The 22,378-nt window shown below is 55.6% G+C and overlaps 7 protein-coding genes across 7 annotated transcripts; 2 read left to right on the forward strand and 5 right to left on the reverse strand.

Moving 5' to 3' along the window:
* Positions 1-520: 520 nt before the first annotated feature.
* J7T55_012685 (uncharacterized protein) lies at positions 521-3,690 on the reverse strand (the record flags this gene model as incomplete). The annotated part of the gene is made up of 6 exons (XM_053145337.1): positions 521-1,825; positions 1,883-2,682; positions 3,129-3,285; positions 3,355-3,405; positions 3,487-3,627; positions 3,688-3,690. The coding sequence occupies 6 exons, from the start codon at positions 3,688-3,690 to the stop codon at positions 521-523; spliced, it is 2,457 nt and encodes an 818-aa protein (XP_052992076.1).
* Positions 3,691-4,337: 647 nt separating this feature from the next.
* Positions 4,338-5,618, reverse strand: J7T55_012686 (bin amphiphysin rvs domain for vesicular trafficking; the record flags this gene model as incomplete). Its single annotated transcript, XM_053145338.1, has 5 exons — positions 4,338-4,502; positions 4,564-5,182; positions 5,257-5,339; positions 5,406-5,508; positions 5,578-5,618. 5 exons carry the CDS (start codon positions 5,616-5,618, stop codon positions 4,338-4,340), a joined length of 1,011 nt encoding a protein of 336 aa, XP_052992077.1.
* Positions 5,619-6,275: 657 nt separating this feature from the next.
* Positions 6,276-9,689, reverse strand: J7T55_012687 (uncharacterized protein; the record flags this gene model as incomplete). Its single annotated transcript, XM_053145341.1, has 1 exon — positions 6,276-9,689. One exon carries the CDS (start codon positions 9,687-9,689, stop codon positions 6,276-6,278), a length of 3,414 nt encoding a protein of 1,137 aa, XP_052992078.1.
* A 974-nt stretch (positions 9,690-10,663) lies between these two features.
* J7T55_012688 (uncharacterized protein) lies at positions 10,664-12,364 on the reverse strand (the record flags this gene model as incomplete). The annotated part of the gene is made up of 1 exon (XM_053145342.1): positions 10,664-12,364. The coding sequence occupies one exon, from the start codon at positions 12,362-12,364 to the stop codon at positions 10,664-10,666; it is 1,701 nt and encodes a 566-aa protein (XP_052992079.1).
* A 2,543-nt stretch (positions 12,365-14,907) lies between these two features.
* J7T55_012689 (uncharacterized protein) lies at positions 14,908-15,132 on the reverse strand (the record flags this gene model as incomplete). The annotated part of the gene is made up of 1 exon (XM_053145343.1): positions 14,908-15,132. The coding sequence occupies one exon, from the start codon at positions 15,130-15,132 to the stop codon at positions 14,908-14,910; it is 225 nt and encodes a 74-aa protein (XP_052992080.1).
* A 2,080-nt stretch (positions 15,133-17,212) lies between these two features.
* J7T55_012690 (phosphate metabolism protein 7) lies at positions 17,213-19,978 on the forward strand (the record flags this gene model as incomplete). Its single annotated transcript, XM_053145344.1, has 3 exons — positions 17,213-17,575; positions 17,647-19,554; positions 19,628-19,978. The coding sequence occupies 3 exons, from the start codon at positions 17,213-17,215 to the stop codon at positions 19,976-19,978; spliced, it is 2,622 nt and encodes an 873-aa protein (XP_052992081.1).
* An 887-nt stretch (positions 19,979-20,865) lies between these two features.
* Positions 20,866-22,035, forward strand: J7T55_012691 (uncharacterized protein; the record flags this gene model as incomplete). The annotated part of the gene is made up of 1 exon (XM_053145345.1): positions 20,866-22,035. One exon carries the CDS (start codon positions 20,866-20,868, stop codon positions 22,033-22,035), a length of 1,170 nt encoding a protein of 389 aa, XP_052992082.1.
* Positions 22,036-22,378: the final 343 nt, after the last annotated feature.

Genomic DNA, 22,378 nt, shown 5'->3' on the forward strand with positions numbered 1-22,378 from the left:
GCTGGAGAGGCCTAGTCCGAAGTTGGAATTTGTCTATATTATAGTCTAGGCTGTCCCAAATTGCTACAGGGACAGAGGAAGTGCGAGAAACTGCCATGTGGCGGCCGTCTTGGATTTCCTGTCTTCAGATACAAAACATCAAGCGAGAAATACTAACGGGCAAGGTTGGAGACATATCTTCCCATTGGAACGTGCCTGACCCGTCTCCAGGTGGACCTTTTCCGTCGCACGTTCGACGCGAATGGCGACTAGGCCAGTATCACTGACGGGAACCACGGGACTTACTGGAAGAAGCCCGCTATCGAACTTGCAGAAACGCTTCGCGGGAAGCGACCCCTGCGAATGCCCCAGATCCAAATGGATTGAGCTCTGCATCTTGCTGCCGTGTCGGTGTCTTCTTGGACCCTCGGAGTTGATACAAAGTCTCAAGTCCCTTGAATCGTCTTCTCTCGGCCTGTGGTGCCCTGCTTTCCTCGATGGTAACCGTGAAGGTGCATGGTGCCTTCTTGCCTGTCCCAATTCAGGCTGATGGCTGCGAACCATCCCTTGGCCCCCAAGCTGCGTCCTGGTCGACGGTTTCATTCCGCGTGGCAGCATCAGCCCCGTCAATGGTCCCAGCCTCGACCTCCGCACGCAGTGCATCGATCGTCACCTGCTCCAGGCCGTTCTTCTTGCAAATTTCCAATATACGCCATGCCTCTGGGTCTCGTTCACCAATCAGTCTCTTGACGAGCTTTACGGATAGGTTCATGACCTCCGCCTTTCGCAGTCCCCGCGACAGATCCTTTCCATCCTTGAAATGCGGCGCAACTTTGAAGAAATAGTCTTTCGCCCGATAGCTCGGCCCGTCAAACTCGACGTGAATCCTGTACAAATGCTTTTTGATGATCAAGTTTGGCTGAATATCGAAGTGGACCATCTCTCCTGCAAAGAACTGCGCGAGCTCTGGCCGGGTGCACTTCCATAGTAGATTTCTGAAGGTTTCCCAATTCGGTCCGTCGGGAACGAACTCTCGGATCCGTCGATATAGGCCCAGCGCCTTGGCAAACGCGTCATCAGGCTGTTCCACGTCGGACTTGACAATCTCATTCAGCACAGTGTTGAAAACGGTGATGGGCACATAATGCTTCCCTTGCAGCTCGGACATGGCTTGGATGGCCTTGTCAATGAGGGAAGGGTCGCGGGCCAACGTGAAGGCGAGGGAGCCGGTGCTGGAATGGTTGACCTCGACGCCGGCGGCGTGCATAATGCAGTAGACCTCGAGAGCCTTTTCAACATTCCCTTGGGCCGCATACGCGTCGATCAAAGCCTCGTAGTGATGCCGGTTCAGTCTTGTGCCCCTTGATGACAGGTACTCGATGACCGGCGTGCATAGCTCTGTGTCTCCGTAGACCGCGGCCATGTTAAGCACATTCAGGGCAACGCCATCCGATGGATTGACGATCCCTTGCTGGACAGCACGGTTCCAGATGTACCTCGTTGCCTCGATGTTCTGACCTTTGCTGCACACATCAAGCAGGAAGTACCAGATGTTGACCGGTATCTCGTTGCCGCTATCAAGTCTATGGCGCACTATCCGCAGGGCATCATCGAGAAACTCCATCTGTCCAAAAACGTAGATAAATATGTCGTACACCCAGCCCTCGATAGGTATGCCCTTTTCGAACGTCTCGTGCAGCTCCTCTAGCGCGAGCTCATATTGCTCGTCTCGCAGTAGCCCGATGGCAATGTGCTGGTGGCCCTGGGGGCTGATCTCCAGCCATCGTTCTCTCATCTCTCTTATGACAGTGCTGCGAAGAAGGTAGTCAGGGTGTATAGCCAAAGCCTAGTATTAGAGCCATGTGTTAGTCGGACGAATCGTCTCAGGCCACGGCCAACGTACCTGTAGGGCGGCATGGTACGCCGTCGACGACCAAGGCAATGTCTTGTGCCGCATCTCCCGCAACAGTCCCTTCACGGCGTCCGCAGACCCGTCTATGGCCGCGTGCGCCATGAGCAGAGTCTCGTAGATGAAAGTGTCCGGCGGTGTTCCGGATGCTAGCAAGTGTCTGACCAGTGCTGCTGTGATTCTCCTGTGTTTCGGCCTTCCCGAGCTCCTCAATTGGCGCAGCGCTTCATAGATCTCTTCGGGCGTCGCGTGCGGGATGTCTTCGTTGAGTCGTTTGCCCCAGAGGAGTCGCTGTACCATCTCGGTCGGGCTGCCTTGGCTTTCCAAGGCTTTATTAGATGCATCCAGGGTTCCGGATTTTGTAGAAGTCTTGTCGCTCAATTGTGATTGAACCAAAGGCTGAGATGAGCTGTCTTTTCGAGACTCGGCTTCGTCTCTCGGACTCGAGGCCGTATTTTCGGGAGACTGCTCAGTGTGCACCGGCTGCTCAAGCCAGTCGGGGGCAGTTTGGTTCTTCAACGCCTTATTTTCATGGACTGCACCGGCAAGAGAGGCGAAAACATCTTGCCCCGAATTTGCGCCATTCTCGCGACGGTGATCCGTGGTGTGTAGGCAGCGCGGCCGAGAAGCAGCTCGGAGGGAGACAGACGCCGATGACCTTGCTTGGGCCCGACTGTAGGCTGTTGTGACGCGCCCGAGCACTGCGGCGTCAACCGAAGGACACAGGCATCGCCACAGCCCGTCAATGGTAATTTTCGCGCCAGACATTGACTTGCCGTGACGGAATGGGAGGTCTGCCAAATTTCGCATGGGAGATACGAAGCTCCAGCCTTGGAGTAGCTATCGCCGATAAGAGCTTCACGCTATCACGTGCCAAGTCGATATACAACCAGCGAGAAATCACTCAAACATTCAAGACAGGGCAATTGATTGAGTCCCTATAGTCCCCATAGTTCCCGGTGAAGTGCTTGTGGACCGACCGCCTACAGCCAAGCTCGGCCGCTGCGGCACTCGCCAAAATCCTGGTCGTGACGGAGGTTCCTTGAGCTGGCCAGCTCTCTCCTCTGACGCGGCTCTGCTTCAACCCACTCGGACAGGAAGCAATTATGCATGCAATTTACTGATCCTTGCCGCTCAAAATCGAGGGACTGTCCGGAAAGGGGTATCATTGTGTGTATGTCATTCGTGAACGTCTCACACCATGGTGCTTGCCTCTATCCCCTCCCCCTTCCCCGCCCACGTCCTTGGCCCCTCCCACGACCACCCCGATCTCCGCCCCTTCCGCCGTGGTCGCCTCTGTTCTGGCCACCTCTTCCTCCGCGGAAACCACTCTGGTGGTTCGCTTGTTGCTCCTTCACGATGTCGATAATCTCGTCGGGGACGCGGAGGTATTTGATCTGCGCGACACAGCTTTTGTCAGCTCCCTGCCCCACCGCCTAGGAGCGCAAACACTTGGTGAGACGTACGTTGTTCCCCTTCACGTATGCCTCCGGTAACCGTGTGAATCTGTCGCCTTCCTAGAACAATGCAACTAGGTCAGCCCTTCCGCCTGAGCGATGTAGATCGTAGTGGTGTGTGGCGCAGCTGCGAGGACATACAGGACTCGTCTGGACCACCTCCTTCAGCGTCAGGTTCATCCACGTGTCGCAGTTGACAAGGTGGCCGTTGAGTGTCTCGCCGTTCTTCAGCTCGACGAGCATGGGGTGCCCTTGGGCCGCGTTAAGGAGACCGAGCGGTAGCTGCGAAGGCCTCGAATGTTAGCAAGCGTGAGTGCAAAGATCCAGAGTAGAAAAGCTGACCATTTTGGAGATATTAAGGTGGAAATTAGGAAAAGTCGGTCGCTACCGCATCGAGAAAGTTGTACAGGTTACGAAGATGCGACTGATGCTGCAACCCATTCAAAGCGGCAGCAAATGCAACCTAGGTAGCAGCGTCACTCGAGCTCCAGCTAAATTCGAGTGCACGGGCCACCTAGCCAAAGTCTCACATGTCTGACTGGCGCAAGCCAGAGGCAAAACATATCGTCAAGCTTTCCTTGCTCTCACCAAAAGTAGAAATCAGCTCGTATTCTGGAAGGATTGCTATCAATCAGGTCGCGAAGAACACAGAATGACAATTGAAGAATGCGACAATCCTGAGGAAGGCTCGCCCATAAACCTGAAATTCTACCGGCCAGATATCATAAGAAAAGCCTCCATAATGGGGAAATCATCGATCGCAGTCAGGAGACCTGCCCTCTTGCTCAAACTCTGGATATCCTCCATACACCTACACAACCTCCTCTACGCGAAGCGGCTCTCCTGAGATGCCCCTTTACCCCCCTTGACCCACGCACTCTCTTGCAGTCCAAGCATCCCGTAGCTTTCTCCAGCAGACACCTCTTAAGAGGTGCTCTCACGGCTCTTTCGGTAGCTAGCCTATTGACATCCAACTCGAGTTAGTAGGTGCTTCAGGGCAGCGAGTAACCCGAGGCGCGACTTGCCTCCTGCTCGACCTGCAGACCCTCGATAGTAGGCGCAAGCTCGCTGAGGATCTCGTAGGCCTTCTTGTGGTACTCCATCTGGGCGGAGATGAGCTCGGCAAGGTTGCGGAGTGGCTCAGGTGTATCAAGGACCTGCGTTTACAGTCAGTCATCGAACGGCCAATATCTAGTTCCGGGCTCTGATGCGACTCACATTCTTCATCACACCAACAGCTTCCTCGGTTTGTGTGACAAATTCATCCTCGGCCTTCTCAATCTCCTCCTGCGCCTCAGGGCTGATCTCGGCCTCCTCGTGCGTCTCAGCTCTAGGGCTCTGGGCAGCGGCGACAGCCGGCACGGGAATTTTCCATGTGTTTCCCTTGGCCTTCCCCTTGGCAGCATCCAGCGTCAGGCGCGACTTCTCGACTCCCTTGCGCGCGCGCGTCGCGAACATGATGTTGGTGTTCAGCGTGGTGTTCCATCCCGCGAGGAAGCGGCTTTGGATCTGCGCATCCTGGGCGAGTCTGGCCTCGCCGACTCGCTCCTCGGCCAGGGCAAACTTCTCAAGGGCGGCTGCAAGCGGGTCATCGCCGGTTCCGGTATGTTGCTGATGCAGGAGCTGGCTGCTAGCCAGAGAGGCGCGGGCGATGGCATGGGCGAACGTCTTGGGCTGGGGCTTCGCGGAAGGAGGGGCAGTAAGCGCGGCCTGGGCCTCGGCGGGCGACGAGGCGGAGGAAAGGAGAGTGACCTTCTCGCTGACGGTGCGACCGAGGTCGTTGAATGTCTCGCTTATATTGGCTGGGTAGTCGTAGGCTTCCTTTGAGTACTGGTTACTGATAAGGGAGGAGTGTCAGCGCGACGATGACAAGAGCCACTAGATACCCGGAAGCTGGATCACTATACTCACGTCACAGCCAGCATCTTCTGGTGGACCTGCTTCAGGGCGTCGACACGCTTCTCCAGGTCGATGTAGTCGGGTGGGAGCTGGGTCTAATACCAGGGGGCTGATCGTCAGCATGTGAATCACGGTATCGTAACGCTGTCGACTCTACTGACCTTGTCGTCTGTCTGACCAAGCATCTCCTTGGTCGACTGGAAGGTGCGGGAGGCGAAGGGGGTGAACTGCGACCCAAAGTTGCCGACAGTGCTCCCAAACCCACTGTCAAGGAGGTCGTCGTCAGCTGCCAGAGCTCCTATCGCATAGGTACGCTTGAAGATGCGGGCTTACCTGAAGGTCGACCCCAGGTTGAGATTCTTGAAGTTATCCATGATGGTTGCGGGCCGTGGTTCGATGAAGACCTTGCTTTGCTGCTTAAAGGTTTCTTTCAAGTAATGAATGAACGGCTTCGTCGATTTGCAAACAAGGAGGTCAGGTGTAGGTGGAAATGATCCCAGTGCTGTCGGTCAATGTTTCTAGGGAGAGAGGTGACCAGGTGCAGGGGGTTCGGGTTGATTGGAGCGGGGGTGAGGTTCCAAGTTAGCTGGCATTTTCATCTCGACAGGCTATCCAAATCACAGGCAACCACCATGCAAGCAAACCTCGAGGCCTGGTCACACGGGTGAATCCTTCTGAACATGATCACAATCACAGTCAGTGAAACCATCGGTTGTGGAAACAGCCACCAGCTTGTTCGGAGAAACTGCCACAGGCTGCAGTGCAGTATTATCAATTCATATTCCTCAAGCAGGAGCTGGCTCTATGCCACGCTCCGATCCAAACGACCGTTCCTATCCAAAAATGCTTCCCAAGACTCCTGAGCTCCTTGTTGCTGCGAAACCAGCCCACCTTGCCTTTGCCCTTGCCCTTGAGGGCTGCCCTGGCTCTTCATGACCCTGTTCGCAACACAAATCCCATCGCTTCGTAAAATTTCATTGTACAGGAAAATGAACAGCCACATGGTACCCAAAGTACCAGTCATCCGTGCCTCATTGCCTCCTCTCAGGACTTGAACTCTTACTCCTGCTCTCGAAGCTCTCTACCATGTCGAGCACGCGCGTCCTAGGTCTCTCGTACCGGACTTGTTCCGCCGTCCTGACAACGGGCGAGATGCTTCTCCGTCTGGAATCCTCTGAAGTATCGCTTGCCGGGGCCTGAGGTACTTTGAGCAGCAAGAGAGGTCTCTCCGGCTGTTTTCCTTGCTGTATCCTCTCGCGTCTTGCCCTGCTCGCTTCTTCAGTCTGGCTAGCGACACTGGCGACATCCGCGACATCCTCCTGTTCTTCGGGCTCCTCGTTGTGCGCCGTCTCCTTTTCCTTCTCTTTTCCAGGGGCATTAGTGTCCGCGATTGGAAGGCCGTCCTTCTCCGGATCCACAAAGACCACGGACTCCTCCAGGGACACGAGATCCGCGTTATCGGCATTAACGACGCGCAACCTGTCCTTGGGGACACTGAACATCACCTGCACCAACCTCTTCTCGACCGCTCTCTCGATGTCCCAGTCTTCTTCCTCCCAACCCTCGCCAGCGCCTTGGCCGGCACCACTCGCAGATGCCCCGGCCTCATCCCATGCCAATCTCCCTTGCTTCCGCTTTTGTAACAGCCCAACACCACCGAGGCCTAGGCTGCCCAGACCAAGCCCATCGTAGTCGCTGCTTTGCCCGTGGGTCGGGCTCTCAGTCCTACTCGAACTGCCGTTCGAACTACCGCTGCCAGCGCCTGCGCTGAACACTCTCTTCAGGCTCCCAAACCAGCTCCTGCGCGGTGGCTTGCTCTTGCTTGGACTCCCAGGGGCTAGCGGATCATCATCTGACAAGTGGCCGAGGTCCTCAATGTCTGATATCGGCCTCGGCCGGCCCAGTAGCAGTCCAGGCCCCTCGGACTGGAGTGCCGTGATCGACTTGGCCGTCATGAAACTGTCCTGCGTGGTGTTGCTGTTGCTGCTATTGCTCTTGTCCGAGTGGGAGGTGCCAGCCCTTTCCTGATCATTCCGAGACTTGCTAATGGCCAACATGCCCGCCCCAGCGCGCAGCGAGTCTGACCGGTTAAAAACGAAGCTGAAGGTGCTGCGATTGGACTCGGACAGGTTGCTGTCCGTTCGAGCACCGCCGGTAGTATCGTCTTCGGACACACGCACCGAAGGCCGCCTCGTCGGAGAGATCTTGCCCGAGTTGCGGAACGTGGTGTTGTGAGGCTGTAGGCGAGCTGTGATCAAGGCGTCTGATGCGTCGATGTCGCTCACCCAGTCTTGTACTTCTGGGTGCTGGGGTCGAGCACGCGGTGTGCTCTCTGTTGGACTAGTTGGCCCGGAACCCACCATCGCCTGAGATGCTACAAAGACAATCGGGCTCGCCAGACTGGGGCCTGCCTTTGTTGGTGAAGGGACCGGGGTGGTGAACGGGTCCTCGTCATTCTCTTCGTCCTTGTCTGGAGCCATGGCACCAGCCATGGCTATCTCATCTTCCTCGTCTTCAAAGATAGGATGAATTGCACCTGGGCTCATAACATCATCCGTACCGGAAATACCGGTGGGTTGATACAGACCCCTTGCTACCCTTGGCACTGGCCTACGGCGGATGTCCCTTCTGTAGTTACCGGGTGACTCGACGGCCATGGGATCATCAGAATCGTGTCTAGGGGCACGCAGATTTTCGTATCCTGGTGAACTTCCCTGATCACGCAGATACGGGTCGTGTCCGCCCGTGTACCATCGTGCCGCACTTCGCGGACCCCAGGGGTACACGTTCTCGTGCTCAAGCATCTCATCGGACGTGATGAAGGCTGTGCCAGTGGTCAAGTTTCGGATGTGCTCGTCGCGTGTCTGGTGGCGCAGGCGCTGCCTTCGCCTCCAGCAGAAGAAGCATATGGCCAGCACGAGAAGTAAAACTGGGATACCGAATCCCAAGCCCAAGCCGAGACCAAGTTTATATGGCGATGACGACGGCGCGGTGCCGCTTTGTGAGCCAGTGGACACAGATGTCGGGTTCGTGTACGAATCGCTCCAGGTGAGGCTTGTCAAGTTGAAGAACATTTGAAGCTGTCCGCCCGCAACACCAATGCTGTCCCTTTTGCCCAGCCCTGAACCTGAAGATCCAGATGTGATGGCGTAACCACCGGATACCATCATGACATTGCCAGGCAACAAGGCAGCACCATGGCCGTAAATCCCCTCTCCAGAGCTCAGAGGCTGGTCATCAGGCACAGACCATGTCCACTCTCCGAACTCACTACCGCTCATCTGCAGAACAGCCAGCTGCGGCTGCGCCGCCTGGCTCGTGTTTCCCACCCACCCACCAAGGACGACCAGGGCGGTCCCGGCCTCGTTGAGGACGGCGGTATGACCCGACCGCGGCTGCACCTCGGTAACCTCCTCGTCGTGTTTGGCAAGCTCCGAAAGGTCGCTCGAGGACGAGGCCGACGGTCCGGAGATGGCAATGAAGCTCCAGCTCTCCTCCGGCAGGCTCCACACCGCGGCCGTCGACATGTTCACAAAGGCAGTCTGGGTGTGGCCGCCCAGGACGACACTGTTGATGCTCTGCGTGACCGTCCCTGAGATGTTGGACGTCGCCGGCGGGAGCGGGGTCAGGCTGAAGCCTGCCTCAGCTATGGGCTGGGACTTGAGGGACAGCGGGTTTGCGGTGTAAGTCAACCCGGAAGAGGACCCCGTGGAGGCCGATAGGCGGACCATTGAGTTGGAGTATTGCGCGGCCGAGGTCCAGGTGTTGCCGAGGGTCTCGTTGGGGCATTGCCCGCCGTAGGCATAGATCAGAGGCTGGGACAGACTGGGCGATATTGTCTCTGAGAAGGAGAAGCCGCCCCCCAGGAAGAATGGCCCGGTGGCACCGCCGTTGATGGTGACAGAGTGCTCAACCCATGATGCCTGATGCGAGGTGGTGGTGTTGTACACCCATAAGGATGAGCTGGAGTCTGAACTGCAATCGCCTGCGTAGGCGATGATGGAGCCGTCCGATGTGAGCGTGGGTGTGAAGGCTGTTGAGTTGGTACTTGCTATGAGGAAAGGCAGTCCATGTGTCAAGGTCTCGGCGTTGTTGGCAACAGAGGAAGCGGCCAGGGCGGATGATATGTCCACGGCCAGCAGATCGACGGAGCCACTATCGTTAGGACTAAAAATGTACGCGGTGCTGTTGGCGTTGCCAGTCTCCCGGCCGTAGGCGACCCCGGCGGTGGACCCTGGGACGAGGATGTTGGTTGGAATGTACGGGAGGAGCGATGTCTCGGAGGCGGATGCTCGGGATGTGTGCATCATGAGCAGCAAGCCAACCGTGAGCATGAAGATGTTGGCCGTGGAATGCGTCCGCGGCGGGCCGCATTCTCGTTGTTTAACCCGGGTAGCAACTGACGCCGTGTAAGAAGACACGGGCCTGGCCTGGTGGCCTGCCATGCTTGGTTGCTTGCTCTGCGGTCGCAGGGTTGAGTGGCACTCGCAGCCTGCAGATCTCGTGTTGATCAATTCAATTCATTGTTCGCTGTGAGTGAAGACCAGACCCGCAGTATGGATATGGGGCCGCCCAGCCTCCCAATATCAAGCAGAACAGGACACAACAGGACGAAACGACAGGGGAAAGCTCAACGGGCTCAACTCAGCATTGATCTTCACAATAAAGGATGAGTTGGCATGAGGAATTGTCACGGGAACTAGCAGTGCTGAAAAGCAACAAAAAGATGCGGATTGGCAGGGTCTGGTAACGTGGACTGGGGTGGGAGGGAGCGTTGCTGGTTTTACGACTGGTCAACGGCAGAAGACGGACAATATGGAGGGGTCGAGGTCCGAGAGGCTGGTAAGTTTGTAATTTCCCTCTCAGGCAAGGTAGTCTAGTCAAGTTCAGTCTCATTGTCCGTCAACAGGTTTACGGGCACATGATGGGGGATCAATATCCTGATTGCCGAGGGCGAGCTGGGCCTGGGCCAATGGTGTGTTGAGGCTGGCGTAATCGGTGGCTGGAAGCGTGCAACCTGCATACATAGTACACACATAGTAATGTCCGCCGTGTTGACCACGGTGCTCGGCACGGCGTTGGCACGGCGACGGCGCGCAGTGTCACTGGCCAATCCATACATTCATCCAGTCAGTCTCACATGCTGACAGTATCCTCGAAACCTTGGTCTGGTACACAGCCTCCAATTTCTCATGCAAAGGACAAAAGAGACGAGATTGTTGTACGAAGTACTGCACTCACACAGCAAAGATACATTACTGTACGGCACACAGGCACAGTCAACAAAAGTATCCCCAGAGACCGAACAACCAGACAAAGCTGGGCCAATTTATACCTTCCCAGACCACGTTCCCGTTTCAAAATCCCCACGGTTAATTTGAAAACAAAAACCATCATGCTGTACCTTCGGCACTGATTACTATGGCCCGTTCGCTCCACTCATCGCGGCATCCCCGCCGCTGCCAGCACTGCCAGCACTGCCAGCGCCAGTAGCAAACTGCGTAGGTGGAGTAGCAAAATGCGATGCGGGAGTAGAAAAGTGCGTCGCGGGAGTACCAATATGCGAACCCGGAGCCGGAGGAGAATGGTGTGGTTGTTGCGCTGCCTGTTGCAGGTTCGCGATCTGTGTGTTAAGAGACACAATGAGGTCGCGGTTATTTGCTTCGCCTTCGCCAGGTGCGCGGTTCGTGTACTGGGAAAGCTGCTCAGCCATATTCCGTTGCGCGATCAGCTGCCTGTCTAGCTCAGCCCTTATGTTGCTGATGGTAGCCTCATCGCGTTGGCTCTTGACCCGGAGCTGCTGGTGGTCAGCCCCCCTCCTATCCGCGTCCGCGTACCGGGTGTTCCACCTCTTCTCGTAGTTGGTCGTCCGCGGCAGGCTCCTGGCCGCCACCGTGCCGACGACCGTGGCCTTGCTGTACCGGTCCATGCTCCGGCTCCACTCGGTGGCCGGGCAGCTCGTGAAGGCCGGCAGCACGAAGATGGTGCTGCGGCCCTGGCCCTGCAGCCGGTAGAACCGCGTGCCGCAGTCCACCACCACGACGCCGCGCGCGTGGCGGTCGTCGTTGCGCTCGTTGCGCCACACGCTGTCCCCGCCCACGCCCTCGTCGCCCTCCGTCCACGCCTGCTCCCTGGCCTCGAGCGCCGACTCCTCGCGGTCCAGCGCGTCGTGCAGGTGCGCCCACACGTCGTCGCCCGCGTTGACCAGCACCCAGCGGTCCTGCGGGTACGCGATCTCTCGCCCCGACCGCCCGTCCGGCCCGAGCACCGACAGGTGCTGCATCGGCACCACCGCCTCGCCCGCCAACGCGTCCGTCAGCTTCGCGTTGGTCATGTCCTGTTCGTGGTTGCGCAGCGCCAGGCTCTGCACGTACAGGAGCAGCTGGCCAAGCAGTGAATTCTGTGCCGCCTTGAGCTCTTCCGTGTTGGCGCCCCGGCCCTCCTCGGGGATCAGGCTTAGGATGCCGCCCGTGGCGCTGAACTCGTGGTCTAGGTGCTCCAGGCAAGCGTTCGCGTGCATGGCCAGCAGGTGGTGGTTGGCGTATGGCGTCCGGGAGACGTCCGCCTGGTATGGGTTGCCCCGCTGCTCTTGCTTCTCGCGCGGTGTGACTCGGGTAAGCGGGCAGTGGAAGTCAGTGCCCAGGACTTCGTGCCGACCGGCGACCTCATTGGAAAGGATGTTGAGTGGCTTGTGGTGATTAGGGTCATCATTGTTGTACGGTTGTGACAGGTCTGCGAGCCAGTCAAAAGCATCGTTCAGTTCGAGTCGCCCATTCACGGTTTGGCCGTAAGAAAGGAGGCCATTTCCATCAGCCTGCGCAGGCTGTCTCCCATCGAAGATCGGGTTTCCGTCGACTTTCCCAGTCCTCACGCTCGGGCTGAGGTGAGCAATGAGAATGGCCAGGGACTGCGCGTGCCGCTTCAGCGCTATGAGGGTTGGCGGACAACCCTCTGTGCCCATGTAGTTACACCCCAAGTGCCGCAATGTCGCCTTGGTCGCTTCGTCGTCGTGGATCCGAGACCATTGTGACTGGTATGGGATCGAGTGATCCGTGGCAGGGTAATAGCCGGCCTGGTGAATGTTTGGGTCGTTCGAAGCGGCTGGATTGTCGTCGGCCATCTTGACGGGAGTCCTGTGCTGACAATATTGATCTGTAGATGGAAGTCTGTTCTGAATATCTATGGCTCCCTCAGAGACTGGCAGACAGGAAGATCAAGATGGGACTCGCAAAGAAGATTCTCGGTGAAGGCACGAAAAGAAAAGCAGACACTGAGGTCAGTCTCTTTTGTCTGGACAGATCTTACGCAGCCGGCTGCCAGGGACTCTGTTTTCATTGTTCAGCCCAACCATTCCACCGCCGGAAAGGGTGCCGCCTATTTTGATGACAATGGCGGGAACGCCCAACTTCCCCTTCTGGACCATTCCACTTTTCTCATTGACCGGACCCGGACCTGAGGATGCGTTGGAATTTGCTGGAAACGAATGGATTCAGTCGTCATCTCGGTATGAGTACATCTCTGGTTGGGTGTTATGGAGGCAGGTGCTAGCTTTGACCCTTACAATAGTTCTGACTGGACTTCCTGGCAATATTGCAGGCACCAGGACAGCCGGGTCGAGGTACAGTATTGTTATCATCATCTCCCATGATGCAGCTTGTAGAATCTGACAGCAAGATTGTTGTTGTTGACACATGGCATGTGGCTGAATACCCAACCGGAACGAATTCTTGTCCACGAATTACAGAAGCTTGTGTCTCGGTATCTACAGCTTTATTTGTCGACAGAGTAACTAGATGAAGAGAGGATCACAATCCGCACAACGCACGCTGAGCTCATTGTCGATGGGTCCACGTTCACTTATAGCTGGCCCCCACTGTAGGCCCCCAGAGTCAACGGTGGGTCTGAAATAGTGTAATACGAGTGGCCAGATGCGACTTCCCACCCCCAAAATATGCATCTTTGTCGATCAGGATATCTGATGGCGTCACATTGCTCAGAGACAATAGAGCTCAAAGATGGAAAATTTGAAAGTAAGCTGCCATCAGGACTAAATTTCAAGCTGGCAGTCCTTGGTGCTACTGACCACGCTTTCAACTTAGCCGTGACTGCAAAAAGTTCCATGTGGAGACTTGTCCTGACATCGTCAAACTTCTAGTCAAGAGGCCTCAGAGGCGAATCAATTACCAAGCTCGAGGGGCATAAAGAGGCTGTGACGTCTCAAACCGGCACGTTGCTGTCCATACACTGCAACACCAGGACCAACCCGCTGCTGAGTCAATAATTTAATGCTATGTGTGACGAAGTCCAAAGGCCGTGAAGCGTACTTTCAGCCCCTGCACTTGAGAAGCTGCATCCGATACAGCGAACGACATGGCCTCACTGAACAGCCAAGTTGGGCCCCATCAAGGAGGGCTCAGTTTTGGGGCTCAAATCAACTTGAAATCTTAACTAGCAATTCATCAGCCACCATGTATGTCTGCCAAAAGCCGGATCAAAGTTGAGAACATGGTGAAGCAAGCACCTGCCCATCCCCCCCCCCCCACCCCCCCAAGCCCCAGGAGGGAGCCTCCCCGGGGAAAGTGAGTGAAGTGCTCTTCCTTCAGATGGACCGACTCCTAAGAGCATTGGAAAGCTCCATCAATAAGCTTGGCTTCGAGGACAAATATTCTGACGTTGACTACTGGTATCGGCTGCTGCCCACTAGCTGTTCCCAGGGCGACTTGGAGGTATTGGTCATGAAAAGAGTAGATTCCGCGTAGGAAGGCTACTATAACCAGCTCAATACTCTCCACAAACAAAGCAATACGTAAAGCATCCGATACGAACCCTTAGGTAGTCCTAATAGTCGAAGAAAACAATCTCTAAGGGTCCACGGGAATAGACATCACTTGATCTCATGCCCAAGTTCCTGAAAACGTGGTGCATCGAATTGGGCGGTAAACGAGCAACTGAGGACGTTGTGACAGTTGCTGCGTCGCAATACCCAGAACCAGCGGGATGGTAGCGCAGAGATTGCTTAAAGCCTGTGGAAGCATGAGTCGACTCAATCGGCTTGGGCTTGGGACACTATGCCGGCGTGGAAACTTGGAGGTGAGAGCAACAGGTCATTCTTGTGAGTTGCAAACGTGGAGAGACGTCCCTGGAGAGGCCTCTGAAGTTGTCGTCCCTGCACGTGACGACCAGCTTCAGTCAATGTCACCAGTGCCAGACGCCAAGAAGGAATTGTGTAAGCCAGGTCGATATTAAGTAGCAAGGTCCATGGGAGCATGATCTTGGTACTGATCGATGGATGGACCACAACAGGGATTTCATACCTATCAGGCCAATTAGACGTGCAACGCCAGCAATTACCACACAATACCATTTGAAATTTGGGGGCTGCGTTTTCCTGTAGCCGCTTGCGACGCGCGGCGGTTGGCACGCGGCCATATTTCGCAGAACAAATATTTTTCAGCGCGCGTCAGGAATGAACTTGCACCCATTGGGCTTGGTTGAATACAGGAGAGCAACCCAAGCGGAATTGATGCAGCTGAAACCAAACATTGCGAGGCCTCTCGCAGGTACAGACAGCATCAAAGGTTTGTGATGCTCTAAGCTTGTTCGCGAGCAGCTTGTCGAATGCGGGCAAGCGTGGTGAAATTGGAGGGGCCGATTGACGATAGTTCAAAGCTCCTTGCGGGTGCCAAAGCCCAAATAGAGTTGGTTTTCAGTGGGGCCGGGACCGGTCGTGGCTGAGCTGCCCTGATCGGTGGCAGCAGATGGGCACCGATTACCGCCACCGACGGCGTTACCCGGCAGCTGAAGAGTTTCCTCGAGGAAGCGCCGAAGTGCCAGCAGGCCAGTGGGCTGTTCGAATTTTGCGGCCGACAGATTGGGCCTGGCCACCATTGAGGTGCCCTGTTCCGCCCAAACAACACAAATACTGCATTGATTCATGTTACAGGATCCATGTGTGGCACAACGAGGTTTCGGAAGAGGGTGGCCTCCAGTGGCTAGCCTGTTGGCAATGAAGCCATGATCGTTTTGCTGTGCTGGTGGGAGTTCCAGGCCCGACAAGTTGGGTTGGAGAGACGGTCACATGCGACTGAGATGCTTGGATGCTAATCTGCTACTTGGGCCCAAGCTGAGCTTTAGAAGCTTTATTTCGCCAGCACCCAGCTCACGAAGCTCTCTGAGGAGCGTGCGCTTGGATTTGGTGCGCCGCCTACATCATTGATTGTGTTGGCGTCTACTGGCGCGGGCGTGTCAATGGCATATGCGGCTCTCCAAGACAGACCAGCGATGGTGAAGCGCGGAAGTCGCCCACCGGAGCAATGGCTAGTAGTAGACTGAGACTGAGAAGAAGCAGACACCCTGTCAGACGCGACACCGCTTGGCCACTGGTGATGCTCTGCTGTGTGCTAAGTTGGGCCTGTCATTGACTCGTTCCAGTCCTTGACGGTGGTATTGATAGCGGGACGTTGGCCCCGCAACTGTCCCTTTGCGATTATTTCCTGTGATTCCTGGAGTCGGGAGCGGCCAGCGTGGCACCGTAGAGGCACCGCAGAGTCACCGCAGGTATCAGGTCAAAAATGATCATGTCTTTCTCGCAGGGCAGCAGGGGCAACACGAGATGGGGGTGGATGGAACCAGGAAAAAAGCTGTGCTTGGCATGGCATTGGAGCGCACGGCCAGGGTAATTCTGATGTGATGTGATGCGATGCGATGCAATGCAATGGTATGCCCTTTCGACTCTTGTCTGCTCTACTCTGCTCTGCCCTGCCCTGCCCTTGCAGCCAAAGTCAGGTTCGAGTGATGGAGGCAAGAAGCTGCACAATGGTGTCATATGTTTTACCGTCGAAAGGTGCATGGCCCCTCGATCGACAGAAGCGAAAGGGTAGGAGTGACAGTAGAGCAAGGGACTGGGCGAGGAAGACCCTGGGTTGGCAGGAATGGGACACAGGAGGCCCACCCTGGGTGCCAGGTGCCGAGAGTGAGATGCTAGTTTGACGATTCCATCAACTTGTTGCCCGTCAATCTGGGAAGGGCACATGCAGGCTGCGTGCCCTTGCCCGGGACTTGGTCTGCCAACCCAACCCAGCCCAGCCAACCTTGGAAGCTTCCAATTCCAGTTCCAATTCCTGGCCACCTCCCCTCCTGCCAGAGGCCAGCTTTCCTGCTTTCCTGCCCTCCTGCTCTCATGCTCTCATGCTGCTCTGCTACGTTAACATCAGACGACAGAAGCACACTTGCGCTGCAACTTCCCGCCTGGCTCACGGCTGTTTCTGATCCAGCTTGGCAGGGATCAGCAGAGCAGGAACCTTAGCACATTAGATGCTGTGTGCATTCTGCTAGTTCCCTGGAGCTTGAACGACGCGACGTCGTCATAGCCAATCCCAGCTTGCCCAGCTTGCATTGGCCCAGGCCAACCACTCAAATTCCAACGCCCTTATCCTTCTTTTTATTGCTACATCACTAGGCTGGACTGGACTGCGAGTACATGTACTCGCCAAAAGGCCTCCCGCCCCGTCGTCTATCGGACGACAATTTCCTCTCGCTATCACCCTACCACACACCACCACTCAGCACCTCTCGAGCTTAATTCTCACACCTGGTAGACTGTAGCTTGTCGGGGGTGAGGCCTGCCCAAAACCACCCGCGGCCGCTCCGACCTCGAGCCCTCCGACCTTTTTCACCTGCAGCTGGTCACGGCGACGGCCTCCCATCCTCTACTCCAATACACGCCCGGCTTCTGACACGCCGCCGATACAAAACCGGCCCCCCTTCGCGGCCCTTGAACGGGTCTTTTGGCCGGCTTGAGTCCAACCTGCCACGTTCACACACGTCTTCGGCTTACTTGCCTGTCTTTCATTCTTGAAGTCGCTGCTGTCCTGCAGCGCTCGAGGCTTTTCAGCCCCAAGGTAAACATTCGCGATTCTTCTTGACATCCAACAACACCATCAATACTGAAATCGCCAAAATTAACACGATGGCAGAGAACGACCCCTTTGGGGATTTCGATCCCGACAACATCGTCGGCAGTGCTCTCAACATGAGTAACCAAGGCACCGCCCTCGATACCCCGCCGGCGTCCCTGTCGGGCATGGTATCGACCCTGGTACCAGTCGCCGTCACCGCCGGGGTCTATTTCCTCATCTTCCTCATTCTGCGGAAGAGCCACAGGCGCTTCTATGCCCCTCGCTCCTACATAGGCAGCCTCCGCGAGAATGAGCGCACACCTGCACTACCAGGCGGCTTCTTAAACTGGATCGTCCGTTTCTGGAAGATCCCCGACAGCCTCGCTCTCCAGACCCAGTCTCTGGACTCCTACCTGTATCTGCGCTTCATCCGCGTACGTATTATGCTATCTTGTCAATTCCTCAGTACCAAGTGCGCGCCTGTAACTGACGACGGCGGCTGTAGATGACGGTTATCCTCTGCTTCGTGGGATGCTGCATTACTTGGCCCGTCCTCTTTCCGGTCAATATTACCGGTGGTGGTACCTCGGCACAGCTCGACGTTCTTTCGTATTCGAATATCGACCCTAAAACCCAAGGCAACCGCTACTATGCGCACACCTTTGTCGCTTGGGCCTACTACGGCTTCGTCATGTACTTGATCTTTCGTGAATGTGTATACTACATCAATCTCCGCCAAGCTTTCCTCATCAGCCCATTCTACGCTAACCGCGTGTCGTCGAGGACCGTCCTTTTCACTTCGGTTCCCGATGACTTTTTGGAGGAGAGAGTAATGCGCAAGATCTTCGGCAACTCAGTCAAGCACATCTGGATCAACAGCGATATCAAGGAAGTCGAGAAGCTCGTCGAGGAGCGGGACAAGGTAGCGTTCAAGTTGGAGAAGGCCGAGGTCAAGCTCATCAAGCTCGCCAACAAGGAGCGCATCAAGGCCACCAAGGGCGCACCGGAGGAGAATGCTCACCCTCCACTGGACGCCGAGTCCGGGAGCGTCGCCAGCAGATGGGTCCCTGCCAAGAAGCGACCTTCGCATCGCACTGGACCCCTGGGGTTGATTGGCAAGAAGGTCGACACTATCGACTGGTGCCGCTCCGAGCTTGCCAGGCTTATCCCCGAGACAGAGGCAGCGCAAGCCAAATATCGCTCTGGTGGCAACAAGAAAATCCCTGCTGTTTTCATCGAATTCAAGAGCCAGGCCGAAGCTGAGACGGCTTACCAAGTCCTCGCCCATCACACAGGCCTCACAATGTCTCCTTCCTACATCGGTATCACCCCGAAGGACGTTGTCTGGAGCTCTTTGTCCGTGTCCTGGTGGCAAAAGCTGGTTCGCCGGTATGCTGTCCTCGCGTTCATTACCGTAATGATCATCTTCTGGGCTATTCCTGTCGGTGTCGTCGGTATCATCAGCAACATCCAGTACCTCGAGACATTGTCCTTCTTGACATGGCTAAAAGACATCCCGGATATCATTATGGGTGTGGTCACCGGCCTCCTCCCCTCTGTCGCACTCGCAATTCTCATGTCGTTGGTTCCCATCGTCATGCGACTTTGCGCGAAGCTGTCGGGAGAGCCTTCGTACTCGCGGATCGAGCTGTTTACTCAAAACTCGTATTTCGCATTCCAGGTTATCCAGGTCTTCTTGATCACGACGGTCACTTCTTCTGCTTCGGCGGTGGGTAAACAGATTCAGGAGAACCCAGCGAGCGTCACTACGATCTTGGCAAACAGTCTTCCCAAGGCGTCCAACTTCTACATTTCTTACTTCATTGTTCAGGGACTAACTATTGCTTCGAGCGTCATTTCTCAAGTGGTTGGCTTTGTCATCTTCAACATTCTTTACAGATTCATTGCCGGCACCCCTCGCGCCCTCTACAACAAGTGGGCAAATCTCAGCGCGATTTCCTGGGGAAGCACCTTGCCCGTATATACCAACATCACAGTGATTGCCATCACATACGCAGCAATTGCTCCACTGGTCCTAGGCTGGGCCACTATTGGGATGGCCTTGTTCTATTTTGCTTGGCGCTACAACGTTCTCTTTGTTACGGACACTCAGGTTGACACACGAGGTCTCATCTACCCCCGAGCGCTGAAGCAGCTGTTCGTTGGCGTCTACTTGAGTGAGCTCTGCTTAATCGGTCTTTTTGGCGCCTCCGTCGCCATTGGGCCCCTGGTGCTCATGATCGCCTTCCTCGTCTTCACAGTACTCTTCCATCTCAGTCTCAACCAGGCTCTGGACCCACTTCTGTATAATCTTCCCCAGAGCCTCATGGCTGAGGAAGAGCAACGCCGAGCAGGCTTGGAAGCGACAGTGAGCAACGAGAAAGCCGTGGCCAACGGTTCGGGCTCTCCTACAGTGAGTACTCCAGGAACTCGTGGCCCTACACAATCTTTCCCCGCAAGTATATGGTCACTAACCCAGACATTAGCACTCTCCGGGCGGCCAGCCAAAGAAGGGCAATTTCATCATCAAGTTCTTCAAGCCCTGGATTTACGCCGACTACTTCACACTCCGGTCATACTTGCCGGAGCGTGACATTAACTTTGGCCTGACAGAGAAGTTGGAGGCTGAGGCGTATCTTCCATCTGTTGTCACGTCTCAGCCCCCGTTGCTTTGGATTCCACGCGACAAGGCCGGCGTGTCGGCCCAAGAGGTTGCGCACACGGGCAAGGTGATCCCGATCACCGACGAGGGTTGTGAACTAAACGACAAGAACAAGCTCGAGTGGGATCAGGATGGCGCGAGGCCGCCTGTTTGGGAGGAGAAGATCATCTACTAATCGCGCCTATCTGGCACTACATCAGGCTATGAGGGCGAAGGTGATGTCTGGATTGGGCGGAGAAAAAAAACGGAGCGTGGAGCGCAGTGGTCAGGACGGTGTTCCGGATGGGTTGTACGACGTGTTGTACGACGGCCAAGATTCACGATCTCAATAATGCGTCAGTATCTTGACTGATGGGCACGGCTTTTGATTTCAATTCTCGACATATACCCGGTTTTCCATTTCAACCGATATTGTTATTCTGGATTCATTAGACCGTGGCGATGGGGTTATGATACCACTTTTTTCTAATATCAATACTACTTATTGTAAAGGATACCCTTGATGATTGATCTCTCCCATGGCCATTTGCCCCTGCCATGTGAATGCTTTTCCGTGTCTTTTCGAGCATCATGGAGATGTGCCATTTTACTCAAATTTTCCTTAACACAATCAGCAGGTACAAGACTGTCAACGATTGTCTCAAATTCCCACAGGTAGGTTCAGCCTCGATGCGAAAGTGAGCAGGTATTTTACCTGCTTTCGGCTCATGTGGGCTTGGAAATGCAGGCGGATGATGCTGCCAATGGTGGTCCGTGCGTCCGCTCTACATCACCCCTTAAACTTGGAGCTCGCATCACATCACCTTGACCTGGCTGTCTTGAAGCACTCACCACTGCGCCCTGGTGATGAGAAGACGCAATCAGACAGTTCGTTTCCCCGAGTCCGAAAAGACAACTGCTAGACTAGTATAAGCGGGCGACTACCAAGCCAGCATAGATTGACTTTGAGATGGCTGCTCTTACCATTTGAATGCCCGCGCCGAGACTCCCGAGAACCTGTTTTCCCACCTCATCTCGCCCCTTGTCCATATATACCGAGAACCCTCTGTCTACATTTTCATCATGTACACCCCGCAGGCAAGGAGAAGTCGCACGAGCGTCGTCATCCTGGTGGTCCTTGCGATGGTCTGCCTCTACCTCATTCTACAGCTGACCAGTTCGTCTCTTCGGACCATCATGGGATTCGCGCCAGAACAAGCCCCATCATATCACAATTACACGTCGTCATTCTCATTTGATCTGGACCGATCGGTCAATCCTGAATGGATGGCGAGCATTCCGGACCAGACCAGCCTGGCCGACCTGTCAATACCTGGGACACACGACACGGAGACCTTCGACCTGGTCAACAACACGGTATACCAGTGTCAAAACCATGACCTGAAGACACAGCTTAGGGCAGGGCTGCGGTATTTCGACATCAGAGGGCGTCTGGTGATCGATGAGACGACCGGCGGGGAGGAGGCGGCACCTGTGATTGGCATATTCCACGCGCAGGTGTACACGGGCTACACGCTGGAGGACGTATTGCTCACGCTCTATGACTTCCTGGACCAGCATCCGACAGAAGGCATTATCATGAGACTAAAGCAAGAAGGACCGCCAGTGCGCAGGAGGGCCGAGGGAATCTTCGAGGACGACGAAGAAGCCGACACCACGGCGTATAACACCACGTTTGAGGAGGCTTTTAACTATTACCGCCTCGGGAACTCACGGACCGAGCCGGGGAGCACGGAGCATCTGCTACTTCCCTGGCCCAGCTCGTCGACGCCGACCAAGCCCCTGCTGCCGATCATGGAGCAGCTGCGCGGCCGGATCATCGTCCTGCAAGAATTCCCGTCCGTCTCGGGGAGCTACGGCGTGCCGTGGACGTCACCGCACATCAGCCTCGAGGATCTGTGGATCATAGTAGATCGCGGCCACCTCGAGGACAAGTGGGAGGCGATCCGGGCGAACCTGGAGGCGGCGGCCGCGAGCCCGCCCGGCTCGGACGTGCTGTTCCTCAGCCACCTCAGCGCAAGCGTCGGGGTCACGCCCATCGAGGCGGCGGCGGGGCCGCTCGAGGCTGTGAACGGCTCGATGATTGTGGGTATGAATGATCGGACGGCCCGTTTCATTGAGAAGAGTGGCAAGGTGGGCCAGCAGGGGAAGACTGGGGTTATTATGGGAGACTTCCCGGGCCAGAGGCTGGTGGATGCCATATTGGCGAGAAACCTGTGGTTGACGGGTTGAGGGCATTTGTTCAGGGGCTGGATACCTCACTAACATACACATAGAGGTTTTTACATGATTGGGATAGAAGCATATATATATATTTAAAGGCATGGAACATACTTATGAGGAAAAGTCTCTTATATTTCTTCCGTCCGAAGCAAGCTGTCCTTCGGAGGATGGTTTCGATGAGAATACAACTGGGATCATATAGCTTTCTCTAACAAATAAGCCAGTCTGGAGTAGCATGATAGCCACGATGCTGTTCGTCTACCCACATGCTAAGTACATGTAGTTGTATTTAACTTGTGCAGGAGAGCTCCTGTCCAGGCATCATACTGTCAGTCGGCAATTGAGACATGAA

Source organism: Diaporthe amygdali (genome assembly GCF_026229845.1).
Source record: "Diaporthe amygdali strain CAA958 chromosome Unknown NODE_20_length_815715_cov_65_842320, whole genome shotgun sequence".
Taxonomy (NCBI): domain Eukaryota; kingdom Fungi; phylum Ascomycota; class Sordariomycetes; order Diaporthales; family Diaporthaceae; genus Diaporthe; species Diaporthe amygdali.